The sequence below is a fragment of the Salvelinus fontinalis genome, chromosome 29 (assembly GCF_029448725.1).
Source record: "Salvelinus fontinalis isolate EN_2023a chromosome 29, ASM2944872v1, whole genome shotgun sequence".
NCBI lineage: Eukaryota > Metazoa > Chordata > Actinopteri > Salmoniformes > Salmonidae > Salvelinus > Salvelinus fontinalis.
In genome coordinates, this window is record NC_074693.1 from 23,523,023 (window position 1) to 23,538,255 (window position 15,233).

The window sequence follows — 15,233 nt, forward strand, 5'->3', positions numbered from 1 at the left end:
GCTTTTTCAAAACAGCTGGATATGTGTGTGTGTGAATTTAATATCTTCCGCGAAATTACCCTAACCCTCACCTGAACCTACTAAAATCAAGACAATGACAAAACTACACAGAATGACGTTGCAGACAGAAGCTCCCTTCTTTGCCGTCTTGCCGAGAGGGCTGAAAGGAAGTAACAACTGAATTGTAATAATGGTAAGTGCCTCACCAAGGCATGAGTCATTGTGACAAGAGGCAGTTAACATAACACTAGGCAGATCAAAGTCTGGAATGTTACAACAGAATCCATCTCCATGAGCAGCAGTGGGATCCTTCCATTTTAAATACACTAACTCAAGATAGAACAGGATAATCATTTGAAACAAACTGTAAATACATCCAGAATTTTCCAGATGGAACATTTTAAAAGTAATTTCCTGAATTGACAAAACATTTAAATTGAAGTCGCCCTCAAAGAGCATCAAAGAAGCATCCCAAGCTTTGGATCCTACTGGTCCAGAAGGCTTGGAGCTCTGCTGTGCTTCATACATAGTGGGATCAAATCAAATTTGATATCACATGCACCAAATACAACAGACTTACGTAAGTGAAATGCTTACGTACAAGCCCTTAAACAACAACGCTTTAAGAAGTTAAGAAAAATCCTGTGCCTTCAAATCCACTGCTCTTTCCACTCAATCAACAGGAAAACAAAATGGCCTCAATATAGCAGTTGTCAGATGGTGCTTCATCCCAACATGTTCATCTTCTGCTGCCAAACACTTCCCTGCCTACAGACATTAGACTACATCAGGTTTACTAACATTTCACTCATAAAGCTAAACAATCAAAATAACTAGACCCATGAAATAAGTTATCACAACAAGACATAAGCCTAAAGACATAGGAACACTTTCACTCAATAAAAAGTGATAGACAGTCACAACAGCTACAGTATGTGGGGGGGGGGGGGGTAATTCATACTGGTGCACCACCTGGTTCACGACTGTCCATCTATAGCGATGGAAAGGAGTGGCAAACCAAGACCAGGAGGAGAACAAGCAGAGAAACCCCCTGGCCTGATAGCTGATTTAGGTTGTGGTAATCTGAACTGTCTAAGACATTCAGCAGGTTTAAAGTACAGGACACCTCAACGCATCTTCTACAAGCATCTGATCACAAGATATGTCCGTATCCCTTTGGATATAGGCCTACCCAGGCAGGGGCCCCAAGAAGCCAAGTTATTCTAAGGCTCGCCTTTTTCTGTTGCGAGAACCTCTTGGGTTAGCAGGTTAGTTTCACGCTCATCGGTTTCAGGCTCTTTGGACGTCCTGTCCTAGGCTCGACAGGGAATCTGACCAGATTTGGTTATGCTTGGCCCGTTTCCATTACAAAACAATCCCCTAGCAACAATCTCACATGGCAGGAGGCTGTGCACTTAGTGACTTGATGTTCCTGTTTTGCCATCCTTCAACTAATGGGCGGCAGGTAGACTAGTGGTTAGAGCGTTGGACTAGTAAACGAAAGGTTGCAAGATCGAATCCCCGAGCTGACAAGGTAAAATCTGTTGTTCTGCCCCTGAACAAGGCAGTTAACCCACTGTTCCTATCTTAAGGATCCGCCCCTTTAAAGAAATGTTTGCCTAAAATGACATACCCAAATCTAACTGCCTGTAGCTCAGGACCTGAAGCAAGGATATGCATATTCTTCATACCATTTGAAAGGAAACACTTTGAAGTTTGTGGAAATGTGAAATTAATGTTGTAGAATATAATCCATCAGATCTGGTAAAAGATAATACAACCGTTCTTTTTTTTTTGCACCATCATCTTTGAAATGCAAGAGAAAGGCCATAATGTATTATTCCAACCCAGGTGCAATTTAAATTTTGGCAACTAGATGGCAGCAGTGTATGAGCATCATTTTAGACTGATCCAATGAACCATTGCATTTCTGATCAAAATTGGGGTCATGTCATAGCTATATCTAATGTTAACATGAATACTAAACCAATATTAAAACGTAGCTAGCGATCTCTTGGAGGGCTGATGGTAGCTTGCTGGTTAGTATATTTGTGACTTAGGTTGTTAAAGGGTAATGGAAACACTACAGGAAGTAGATCTAAGCAAAGTGATGTTTTCAATCCATTAATACTAAACATGTGCTTGTAACATAAAAACATCTCTATATTTAGTATCTTGATCTTGAACAATGTTTATTAGAAGTCTGGGTAGCGCCATCTTTAATTTCCATACTAACGACTGACGCCAATGCCTCGCTGGTAGAAGTGAGCAAAATGTGAGTTTTAGCGTGGATACTGAAAGTGAATGCTGCCACTGGCAGGCACCTTTCCTCTACTGGACCTGAAAAATTTCTCACAACTGACAGCTCAGTCACTGAGATCAGGACATGAATAAAGGTAAGAAACAATTTGTTTTTATTTTGGATATCTATGTGCACATTTGAGTATTTTTTCAGATTGATTAGTCTGTGAAATGAAACTGATAACAAGGCGAGTAGACAAGCTATAGTAATTATCTAGCTAGCTAACTACATAAAAACAACATCATATATCAAGTTATCTGTGATAGGAATCCTAGCTAACAATAGTAAGCCTGCTGGATGTTGATTGCAAGAATGTATGTAGCCTAAGCCTGAAGCAAAACCCTTATGACAGGGGTCCCCAATTACACTTCGCTCAAGGACAAATTGTCCCATGGCTGCTGAATCCCTAACAGATATAGAATTGGACAAAAACAGAATAATTTCAAACCTTGTTTACAATGGGTTATGATCACAAATGTGCCTCTATTTATGCATGGGAATACTTGGGAACAGATTTTCCAACAACAACAAATACTTTGAGCTGATTTCTTGGTGATTTTAGTGTTATGTCCAACAACAAAAAACATATACGGACATGGAAGGACAGGCATCTCCCACTGCTGACTCCAATCCAGACCTGGACTCAGACCAAGACAATGTAATGGATTTAGTGGGTCATGGGGACATTGATGATGTCAAGGGTTGGAATGGTGAAAAAATTGGTCCAGCAGAGGTGCTGTACGAATGCACTGAGTGTACAGATACTTTTTCCTCCTTGCAGAAGTTTCTGAAGCACCAGAGTTCTCATGGGTCCGATAACCTTGGATAATGGAAACGATGCATGGTATTTATACTCCTAGCATTAAGTCTATAACGACTTCTGAAATCTAATGCTGGTAGTCAGCTTTGTAACTAAACTATCCTGGTGTAGCTGGTTCATGACAGCTACTTACATGCATACATCACATTATTTCAGATATGGACTATCAGATAACATTGTTATATGTTATCAAATGAAAACCTTGGGATATTAAAATGTAACTTTGCCGCCTTGTAAGCCGATTGATAACTTGTACAATTCCCTTCCATTCATGATTCCCTTTATGTGCTACTTGGGGAAGACGAGGACAAAGAGGATGAGATTGAAATGGAGGAGCTGGAGGAAGTTAGAGGCACCACGTGGTCCCTCTCAGCTCAGCTTTTTGACTGGAAAGTATCTGAATGTACTATTCGGCATATTATATATATAAAAATGTGTTGATTTTTTAAATACTCACTCTGTCTGTAGGACCCTGTGATAGATGTCAGCTCTCAGACCTTTGTGAAGAGGACAACACTATAGACATGTCTCCTGTGAGCCAGGGAGTCAATAGCTGCCCCCACGGTGACAAGGATAGGCAGGGGCTGGAGAGACTGGACAACATGCTGCTGTGGCTGCAAACAGGGCTGAGGGACAATCACACCCTCACATGACTCACATACCATACATAGCTACGAGCAAAGAGAAATCCTAGTCTTCACCCAGTAGCTCAGATTGTCACTGGTCTTTCCCCTTTTCTTGCAAGCTTTTAATTTGTTCCCATTCTGACTGTTCCTGTATTCAAAATCAAAGTTTATTGGTCCATACACAGTTTAGAAGATTTTTTAGCAGGCACAGCCAAATGATTATTAGGCTATAGACTTAGTGGATTGTATGCAATAAGAATTGAAGTTGTAAAAGCCAATTGTCTTATTCTTAAAATATTTTGTAATTACAGTTGAATTTTGATGACGTTCCTGAAATGAACGTTGTATGTACAGTTGAAGTCAGAGGTTTACATACACTTAGGTTGGAGTCATTAACTTATTTTTCAACCACTCCACAAATTTCTTGTTAACAAACTATAGTTTTGGCAAGTCGGTTAGGACATCTACTTTGTGCATGACACAAGTAATTTTTACAACAATTGTTTACAGACAGATTATTTCACTGTATGACAATTCCAGTGGGTCAGAAGTTTACATACACTAAGTTGACTGTTCCTTTAAACAGCTTGGAAAATTCCAGAAAAATGTCATGGCTTTAGAAGCTTCTGATTGACTCAAATGATGTCAATTAGCCTATTGGAGGTGATAGCATGATGTAACTTTGTTTTCCCCTAACCAAGTATTCAGACCCTTTACTCAGGACTTTGTTGAAGCACCTTTGGCAGCAATTAGTCTCGAGTCTTCTTGGGTATGACGCTACAAGCTTGGCAGACGTATTTGGGGAGTTTCTCACATTCTTCTCTGCAGATCCTCTCAAGCTCTGTCAGGTTGGATGGGGAGCGTCGCTGCACAGCTATTTTCAAGTCTCTCCAGACATGATCGATCCGGTTCAAGTCCGGGCTCTGGCTGGACCACTCAAGGATATTCAAAGACTTGTCCCGAAGCCACTTTGTTGTCTTGGCTGTGTGCTTAGGGTTGTTGTCCTGTTGGAAGATGAACCTTCGCCCCAGTCTGAGGTCCTGAGCGCTCTGGAGCAGGTTTTCATCAAGGATCTCTACGTACTTTGCGCCGTTCATCTTTCCCTCGATCCTGACTAGTCTCCCAGTCACTGCCGCTGAGAAACATCAACACAGCATGATACGGCCATCACCATGCTTCACCGTAGGGAAGGTTTCCTCCAGGTGTGACGCTTGGCATTCAGGCCAAAGAGTTCCATCTTGGTTTCATCAGACCAGAGAATCTTGTTTCTCATGGTCTGAGAGTCCTTTAGGTGCCTTTTGGCTAACTCCAAGTGGGCTATCCCTAGATCTGTGCCTTGACACAATCCTGTCTGAGCTCTAAGGACAATTCCTTTCACCTCATGGCTTGGTTTTTGCTCTGACATGCACTGTCAACTGTGGGATCTTATATAGACAGGTGTGCGCCTTTCCAAATCACATCCAATCAATTGAATTTACCATAAGTGGACTCCAATCAAGATGTAGAAACATCTCAAGGATGATCAACGAAAACAGGATGCACCTGAGGTCAATTTTGAGTCTCATAGCAAATGGTCCGAATACTTATGTAGAGACGGTATCCGTTTATTTTTTAAATACATTTGCAAAAATGTATAAAACCCATTTTAGTTGTCATTATGGGATAGTGTGTAGATTGACAAGGATTTTTTATTCAATTTTAGAATAAGGCTGTAACATAAAATGTGGAAAAAGGTCAATGGGTCTGAATACTTTCCGAATGCACTGTAAGTTACAGACAATGAACACAATTGCATTTTATCGATGGCAATTTCAATGCACAGTGATACCATGACAAGATCCTGAGGCCCATTGTCGTTCCATTCATCCACTGCCATCACCTTATGTTGCATGATAATACACGGCCCCATGTCGCAAGGATCTGTACACAATTCCTGTAAGCTGAAAATGTCCCAGTTCTTCTAAGGCCTGTATGCTCAGACATGTCACCCATTGAGCATGTTTGGGATCCTCTGGATTGAAGTGTATGACAGCGTCTTCCAGTTCCCGCCAATATCCAGCAACTTCGCACAGCCATTGAAGAGGAATGAGACAACATTCCACAATCAACAGCCTGATTATGCGAAGGAGATGTGTCACACCAGATATTGACTGGTTTCCTGATATATTTTTTTTTAAGGTATCTGTGACCAACAGATACATGTGTATTCCCAGTCATGTGAAATTCATAGATTAGGGCCTAATGAATATAAAATTGACTGATTTCCTAATATGATCTGTAACTCAGTAAAATAATTTAAATTGTTGCATGTTGCACACTTATTCCACTGATAACTTGGCCAAAAGTTGTTTAATCTCTTCGTAATATTCATTTTTTTTTTTTTTTAAAGGAAAGGTTATTTCTAGATTTTTTAAAATCTGGCTGCGGACCCCGTGCACTACCTCAGATCCCACTTTGACAACCCCTGCATTAGAAAGTTGTGTATTTAGGAGTTGTTTGGCGTATAAAAGACACATTTTCACAGGTGTTTTTTCTTGACTGATTACCATTTGATTGATGTGGTGCTATTGTCAGTGCGTGACTTGGGCCGGAGTGTTGTACGGGCCCTTCTAATTTTTGGGGAATTGCGTACCGGTTCCTCTTAAAAACAAACAAAGTAGTCTATCGCTGGCCCAGACTCACACACAGATGCAAAAAAGGTTGATCAAAACGGAATTAAGGCAGGATCTGCATTGAATAGCAATGGAGAGTGTGAATGAATTTCCCGATTCTGCTTTGTTCAAGTTTATTTGCCGCTAGTCTGTGAATCTGTGCGTGACAGTAGGCTGTTCGAGATTGCGCAGATTGAAAATGTGCCAGTATGTATGTGCATGATGTGCTGTTACAAACCTCATTTGACAACTTGGAAGGTCATGAAAAGTCATGGAAATTAGTTTCATAATTTCTGTTAATGTCATTCATGAAGGCACACTTAAATATTATCAATCACTTAAAAATCTACAGTATCAGCCATTTTCAGAATGACCCTTCAGTGTGTGTTTGTGCTGCGTGTGTGCCAGTGGGCCATTGCCCAATGACATTTCAGCAGCAGGTATAAAATAATGACAGGCTAACTAGATAGCCAATTTAAAATATAACTTAGAGCAGTTCTTGCTAGTTAACTATAGTTAAGAATTAATGTCACCTTTCTACAAGCACTGAAACTTTGGAAAGATGGGATTTCCCTATTAAATAGCAGCAATGTAATTGCGACAACGTTAACAATATTCTAATAGCCTAATTGACAATTTACTGTGCATAGATCTCCCCCGAAACATGAATATTTGAGCCTTATATATAAACATGTCTAGTTAGATACCTTGCTTTGAAGTAGCCTACCTTATCCATTTGATCCCTGATGTATTAATTTAATAAAAGACAAAAGTATTTGGTTGTAAAGTTGCCTGCACAACCAGGAGCTCCCCAGATGGAGGGTTGACCACATGATGACAACCTGTAATTAACAGTACAGTTCTACTTTGTGGGGGGTTAAGTGCCTTGATCAAGGGCACAACAGCAGGTCTACATGGGATCAGACACAGCAGCCTTCCGGTGTCAATAATCTTACTTTTTCTATAAAGGCTATAATAAGTCATGAAAATGTGGTCAAAATTCATAGAGAAGTCATGGAAAATGTGTATAAACAGTGAATAATCAGAGGTCTCTATAACATAATGTAATTTGTGAATTTCGGTGAACATAGTCTAATGGACGGACTTGGAAAGATGAAAGCTCCTGCACTGTCATCATTTGAAAGGGCCATTTCTCAGCTTTCAAAACATGTATCATGTTTTCATATATGGTTTGACACCAGCAAAGTATGTTCATTAATGTACGCAGAGGTCATGGTCTCAGTAAATTCAGGAATTCCAAAACTCTCCTACCGATGATGCAACAATGCCAATATGGCGATTTACAGTTAGCTGGTGTTCTGAAGCCAAACGTTAGTGTTTCAATTCCCCTTTAAGTTAGCTAGCTAACTAGCAAACGCTGCTTTTCCAAGCTTGCCAACGTTTGCTAGCTAGCATACAATTCTTGGCAATGGTTTAAATGAAAACAATGAACATCTTTAGCAAGACGTTGTCAAATTCATAACCATCACACAGCCTGTGAATGTGACCACAGAACAATGCAATTATTTAGTCAAACAAACAGCCAAAAAATACATGTACACATCATTGGGAAATGTAAGCTAGCATGCTAACGATGTTAGCTAAACTGGCGAGCAAATGTTGTGCACCTACCAGGTCAAATCCAACAGGAACGGAGAGCAAGAACCATTAATTCTCGTTTTGAGTCTTTAATTGACGTCTTAACGGACGACAAATTTGATCAAAATGAAACAGATATTAGCAAACAAACAATGTCGAGAACACAGCTAGCTATTTGAAAACAATTCGGTTCCCGTTTGTTAAAATTCAGATTCCGTTCGCAGCTCACACCCACAAGAGATGAAGCTGCCAAATGTTATCCCCGCCTCTCCCATCGAACAGGTTTGTATTCATAAGACACTAAACGATTTTTTTTACTAAAACAGGAAGGGACTACATGGACTTGTCCTATAAGAACAGCTTGTTTTCGTTTTTTGGTGCACATTTTGTTTAACGTTTTTCCACGTTCTCTAATGAATATCACCCAGATGCACCACCAGACAACCAAATTGAAAACTTCCTCATCCATCCACATCGCGCATCTCACATCAGTAGCAGCAAGCAAACACCACCATCTGAATGTCAGATACACTAACAGCATTGCAGCCGACTCAAATGCAGAATATATAATATCTAGCTATATTTTGGCATTACATATTTTGAAGAGACAGTCACAGTTCAGACAATCTAAATGTTTACCAGGTAAATGTACATACAGTAATGCTGCCTAAAAAATAATTGACCATATGAATAAATATGCAAGTGTCAAATTGTCTATACATACAATTGCAGTCGTTCACATATCATTTTTAACAAATTAAAATATATGGCCTGAAAATAATAATTACAACAAATAACTAGCTACTGCTTGAAAATGCACAGGTCACTTCGGGCTAAAAGGTTTAACTTTTCAGACTGTCCCAAACTGAATATATTCGATCAATAGATTCGACATGATTACAAACCAAAGATGACTTTATTTGATACAGACTGTGTATCTTGAATTTGAAATGTGATAATTTGGGACTGTCCACAATGATCAGATAGAAAGCGTTTGTGCGCCATCTACTGGGGAAAATACTAGATCGTTTTTGCTGTTGTTGCCCTGCTCAATAAAACAACAACAACCATAATCTCCATGCGTTCTTCATCAGTGTCACTACCAGAGGTAAATCGCAAACTTGTTCCATTGTTTGTTTATTATTTGAGATTGGTAGCCACACAATTCAATTTCGAAAACAGTGTTTGTGATGCAGACATCTCTGCATTTCTAGAAAGGCAAATGTAAAGTTCCAGTGTGATATAAGTGTGATATAACCATGTGTGCTGTCTGTGTGTATGGGTCCTGTCTGAGATACACTGGAAATAAGGAAAGACTAATTGTATCTAATCTGTGTAGTGTCTTTGTTGCTCTGTCAGAGAAGGTTGGCTTAGTGACCAGTTCATTAAGTAGCACAGTACCATCTAGCGATAACAAATGGACTGATATTTTGATATTTAGGCTGTCTGAAAGCTCATAGATGTGTGGAGTGAAAATACAACGTTGATTTAGCAATTAACATACAATATCAAGGAAACAATAAAAGGGATGTTTTAGACAGTGCTTTTTAAATGTTTTATATAGCTGTGCTTGTTGACATACACTCCTTAGAATGTTTTTAATGTGTGCTTGGTGGGTCAGTTCAAACAGATACTCCAAAATTCTCTTACCGAATGAACATTTAAATAGCAAAACAACAATAACTCAATAATACAATACATTACACTAGAACGTCTGAGATGAATTCATTCTCACTAACATAGGCTATTGGTCTATTTACAAAATGGTTGTTGATATATGTATATATAAAATGAGGATGCACCTTCTTTGAAGAAAATGTATATTGAGCATTCTGTTTGGTGAAATAAAAATGTAACCGCTATTGTAACAACGTATATCAATGGCTTACAAAATAATCACACCTTCTTGAAGGTTATCATTCAGAAAGGTGTTGGATAATATCACGAAAATGCTTTATAATCAACCACTTGTTAAGTAACAATTTCATGATTCAATGTCTTGATTCTTATGATGTACAATTAGATATATCTTGATAAGATTACTTTTCCATAGGTAAGGATGAAGAGTTTCTTCTACAATGGAACATATTGATGAACTCCAGTCTTTGTAAAATACAGCATAAGAACACTGAAGACATCAGGAAAATGATACAAAATACGACAAATGGACAATTTATTATACAATAGCTGTTTACAATAGTTCCTACCAAGTACAGAAAATATATGTCTTACAAGATCTAAATTAACAGGCTGACTTTACATACCCCTTATAATAACCTACAACTGATTTATTGCATAATGGAAAGGGGATGGCACCAAGGACATCTAAAATGACATTGACCTAGTCATCTGAATGTGTTTCTTTCTCTTGTACACTATTCTCTTTGAATGGACTCAAATGTACAAAATGAATGATATACAGAGTTGTTTTTAAATAATTATCTTCATCACATTCGCTAGATACAGTGTGCTATGTTTGACACTTCTGGAGTGCACAGCAAGATACAGCAGGATTACTCCCAGTTGGTACAATAACAAGAACCCTATGTTCCTTTCATCTTACAAGACATCCACATACTGTAGTCACCAGAATAAACAAATGATTCAAGGGCATACAAAACATCTCCTATTCGAAAGAAAAACACCTTGGGCCAGATTCATGAAGGACCTCTTTCACAGCATTTCCTCCTGTATCATCTTTCACAGCCTTGAACGTTGGCATTGGAGAAATATGACCATTATTACAGTTGAAATGACTTAAGTGACTAACAATAATTAGCCTGATGGCCAACTTAAACGGCACCAGAAAACTAGACATCACTGCTTGATAAATCTCACTCCAAGACCAAGTACTGATTGCTGGGAGATAATGTCTTGTTCTTCACAAAAACAGTCTTAATGTTTTTTTTTTCACTTGTTCCCTTTGTATACATAATCTATATGTTAAGCTTCATACACCCTACAAAGGAGACAAGAAAAAAAGTATTAAATACAGCCAAATATCATACACAATTACATAGCTATATAGATTCCTAAAACCAAACTTTCAATAGCACTATAATACATTATAGTTCGTATTATGAACAATAGGTGCCAGTTCTGTTCCTATAAAACAGTATGTAACATAACCGTTTGCAAAATGCTAAATGTGTTTCAACTGCAGTACAGATGTAGGATCTTAATTTGAGCCAGTTTGCTACAGCAGGAACATTATCCTGCAGCAACAGGAAATGTGAATTATTATGTAGATTATAATTAATGATGAAAACTTCAGAAGCCTTATTAAATCTCAAATACACTACATGTTTTACATTTCCTGCCTTGCAGTAAAGTTCTCCTGCAACAGGGTGATTAAAATAAGATCATATCTGTATGCAACAACAGTACTCTTACAACTTTAGTTCATGTAGTGGGATGACCTCTCACCTATGCTTATCCTTCCAGATCCGGAACCACTTGACCAGGTTTTTGGTGCTCTGCAGTTTGGGGTGCAGACAGTACTCCTGCCCCTTGAAGCGCGACACATTCTCCATGGTGACACTGACAAACAAAGAAGCGAGGAAAAGTGTAAGAGAAAATAGCTAATCCACCTTACTGCTTTAGAATCATAAGCGATGTTGGTTAATGTTAGCTGCAAAGTAATTATAACAACCGAAGCAATGTGGTAAGAATACTGCAATAAGTTTAATACATTCTATCTCTGACATCTTAAATGTAAACACTCATGGAGGGGTTCTATGAACAGGCTTTAGAAACAGCACTGGGTGGGCAGGCCTATACATGATCTCTGAGCATGGCTAGATGAACCCATTGACATTCAGACCAGCAGTTAGAGATACTAGTCTGTCTTTATGGCATATTATGGCATAACCCTGCCAGCAGCATACCACCCTGCATACCACTGCTGGCTTGCTTCTGAAGCTAAGCAGGGTTGGTCCTGGTCAGTCCCTGGATGGGAGACCAGATGCTGCTGGAAGTGGTGTTGGAGGGCCAGTAGGAGGCACTCTTTCCTCTGGTCTAAAAAAAAAAAAAAAAAAAAAAATATCCCAATGCCCCAGGTCAGTGATTGGGGACACTGCCCTGTGTAGGGTGCCGTCTTTCAGATGGGACGTTAAACGGGTGTCCTGACTCTCTGAGGTCATTAAAGATCCCATGGCACTTATCGTAAGAGTAGGGGTGTTAACCCCGGTGTCCTGGCTAAATTCCCAATCTGGCCCTCAAACCATCATGGTCACCTAATAATCCCCAGTTTACAATTGGCTCATTCATCCCCCTCCTCTCCCCTGTAACTCTTCCCCTGTTCGTTGCTGCAAATGAGAACGTGTTCTCAGTCAACTTACCTGGTAAAATAACGGTAAAATAAAATAAATAAATAAAAATATTTCAGCCGGTCATGACATGTGCTGTGTGTTGTGCCCAGAGCTATGCAGGGGCTTCTCAAATCAATCTCTTATTAGTGTGTCTGCTTCTTAGTGAATGATTCACCTGCCCAGCCAACAGAGGTCTTGGTTAATTTGGTTAACTCCTAAGTTGGAGTTGGAAGCACTGCTGTGAAAGTTTAATCTGCCTGAATATTAGGTTTATCACATTGACCCCAGGACAGCAGTAAATAAAGCAGCAAATAGCAGTTTAATAGTCCAAGGGCCAACACAACTCTTTGTTGGACGGACTATAAAGTCTTAAGATCATATTGAGAGCAATGTACTGTACTCCATAACAGCAGGACAAAACGACATTTGTTTTCAAGGTATTTTTATGTTGTTGATGGGAACACATTTCTGTGCGATACCTCAAGTGAACAGCAGATGGCGAAAGAGTATGTGACCTTTTACAAAAGTAAGGTCTGCTTCCACCGAAAATGACTCCAATGTAAGATCAGTGTGTATTTGACAATGGGGTCTGATGCATGCAGTAGTATAGGGCAATACAATTCCATTTTGAACCCTCAAAAAGAGGTAAACAGTCGCTCTTATCTGCAGAGGGAAAGTCCCTATTGGATGCCAAGGCCACTCACACTGACAACAGTAGCTGTCTGTGCTGTGGTCCAGTTGAGCAAGCAATGCTTTAAGTAATAGAAGTAATAGAAGTAATAGATCAAATGATAGGGAATAATAGGCGACTGGATGGTGCATGTGGACAAAGACCATCATTTACTGTCTAATTTAAGATAATAGGTTTTCTCAAGAATGTCTGGATTGAGGAGTTATCAGATTCCATTCCAGAGCAACATATTTATAGGCCAATCAGCTGTTTTGATACAGTAGGAGATTAGAACATCAGAGTGACTATTTAGACAAGATACTGCATTTGGCAAACAAACAGAATAGCACACAATGACTGACATCTCCGAAACAAACAGAACATGGGATTGACAATGGCAATGCAGAAAGAGAGAGCAAGAGAGATAAATGATTCAAAGACTCACAATATCATCTTCTCTTGGCAGAAAGGATGTTTGGGTTTAATCTCCAGCTTTTGCACATCCTTGTAGCGAATCTTTGGCCCTTTTCTTGTGCACCTGCACTTGTAGGCTGTGAAGAAAACAGATGTGTTTTATAAAAGCTTTCAAATAAACACTTTGGTCTGAACGTTTTCAGCCATCTGTAGACTAGCTCTCTGGTATGATTTCCTGACTTCACACAGATTGTCAGGTGCAGCATAGGCCTAGTACTCACTAAATCTGTATGGAATAAAACAAAGAGAACGAGAACGATTTAAGAGGGCTCAGTAACGACAGTATAAAACAGAAAAACGTAATTATTATCTCCATTGTAAATCAAGGCGCGCTGATTCACACCGCCACTGGGATTGTTTCAAATTAAATCAAGTTTATTTTATATAGCCCTTCGTACATCAGCTAATATCTCGAAGTGCTTTCCCGCGCATGCATGTGGTCAGGCTCGTGCTCACTATGGAACGTGTGACCCACATCTTCAAGGCGACCTCATCAACCATCTCCAATTCCATTACAATTCTCATCATCAACCACGATAACTGACCAAGACTAATCAGAAAAAATATGCAGTATGACTGTAGTATAACTTCAGTATGCTACAAATACTTGTCCAAAATATGAGGTAATTTTGCAGTGTAACTGCAGTTACAGTGTGGTATAACTGCAGTTCAACTGCGTACACTGCAGTTATTCTTCAATTACTGCATCCAAAATACAACAGTTGAGTGCAGTTACTGCACTTTTACTGCAGTTTCAAAACTGTAATATGTTTTGTTAGGTGAAGACCAGCACCGGCTAACCACCATGAATTGGATAAATGTAAAACTATGAAGAATAACATTGATACAAAGTAACCTGGCTACAGACTGTGGGTGGGTGGTGAACACAACAAACGAACAAAGCCACAATTTTACAAAACAACCCAAGAAGTACAACGCAGTAATAACTCAACGGTTATAAACAACAATAGCCTACTGTTGCCAAAAGTGAGCAAGCCGATTTGGAGATGGTAAATTAATTGCAATGGTAAAACATTACACGTGCAATGTGGCTGCCAAACCAACCAATTGTTTATAAAAACTCATTACCATCAGTTTAATTAACATGTAAAATGCTTAAAACACGTTTTTCATTACTCAAATAGTAATAGATAATTACCTTCTGCTTGGAGGGAATATAAAGCAATAATTAACAAAAGCAACGCTGCTGTTGTACAACGATGCATCTTGTCTGCTGATGATGAACCTCAAATTCGGACCTCCCGACTGGTTTCGCTTAGTAAAAATCACTCAAACAACACTATCCTTGTATTCGCTCCTTAACTTTAGAGATGACAGGAGGAACAGTATTTGATCTCTATTCTTCCGAATACTCTCGAGTTTTGACGAACTCCTTAGGTCCAGAGCGCTCAAATCAGATGAAATGTAATCCGCATTTGACGGCACTCGCGTTTCTGGCCTTTTATCCCTACATGTTGTTGAGCCGCAGCTTTTAAAAACCAGCTCTGTCCCATCTCATTAATATGCACAGCCAGCCAACGAATCAAACACTTGAAAAAGAGAAGTGGAATACATAAAAGAGAGTGGAATAGTTATGAAAAAACATCAAAGAAGGAGGGGGAAATGGAAGGTTTAGAATTAGATTAGCCTACTAATTATATATTTGATTGAAGTTATTATGCTGATTTTCAAAGTTGCCTGGGACAGCTAGAGCTGTTCATTTGTGCATGGCCCACACTGCCTCTCCATTCCAAATATTTATTTTCAGGCTGATTGAATCT

At 39.2% G+C, this 15,233-nt stretch overlaps 2 protein-coding genes across 4 annotated transcripts in view; both read right to left on the reverse strand.

The window, feature by feature from the left end:
- LOC129827627 (protein FAM13B-like) overlaps window positions 1-8,511 on the reverse strand; it is a 71,998-nt gene extending 63,487 nt beyond the window's left edge. Inside the window, exon 1 of one of the 3 annotated variants that reach the window (XM_055888640.1) lies at window positions 8,032-8,497. The gene's annotated coding sequence lies outside the window, so the exon portion shown is untranslated. Of the gene's footprint in view, window positions 1-8,031 lie in introns of all 3 variants that reach the window. The other 2 variants (XM_055888641.1, XM_055888642.1) reach the window with 2 other exon arrangements.
- A 1,028-nt stretch (window positions 8,512-9,539) lies between these two features.
- cxcl14 (chemokine (C-X-C motif) ligand 14) lies at window positions 9,540-14,964 on the reverse strand. The gene is made up of 4 exons (XM_055888656.1): window positions 14,612-14,964; window positions 13,424-13,529; window positions 11,425-11,538; window positions 9,540-10,957 (listed from the first exon to the last, which is right to left on the reverse strand). Exons 1-4 carry the CDS (start codon window positions 14,676-14,678, stop codon window positions 10,942-10,944), a joined length of 303 nt encoding a protein of 100 aa, XP_055744631.1. The 5' UTR covers window positions 14,679-14,964; the 3' UTR covers window positions 9,540-10,941.
- Between the last annotated feature and the right edge of the window lie 269 nt (window positions 14,965-15,233).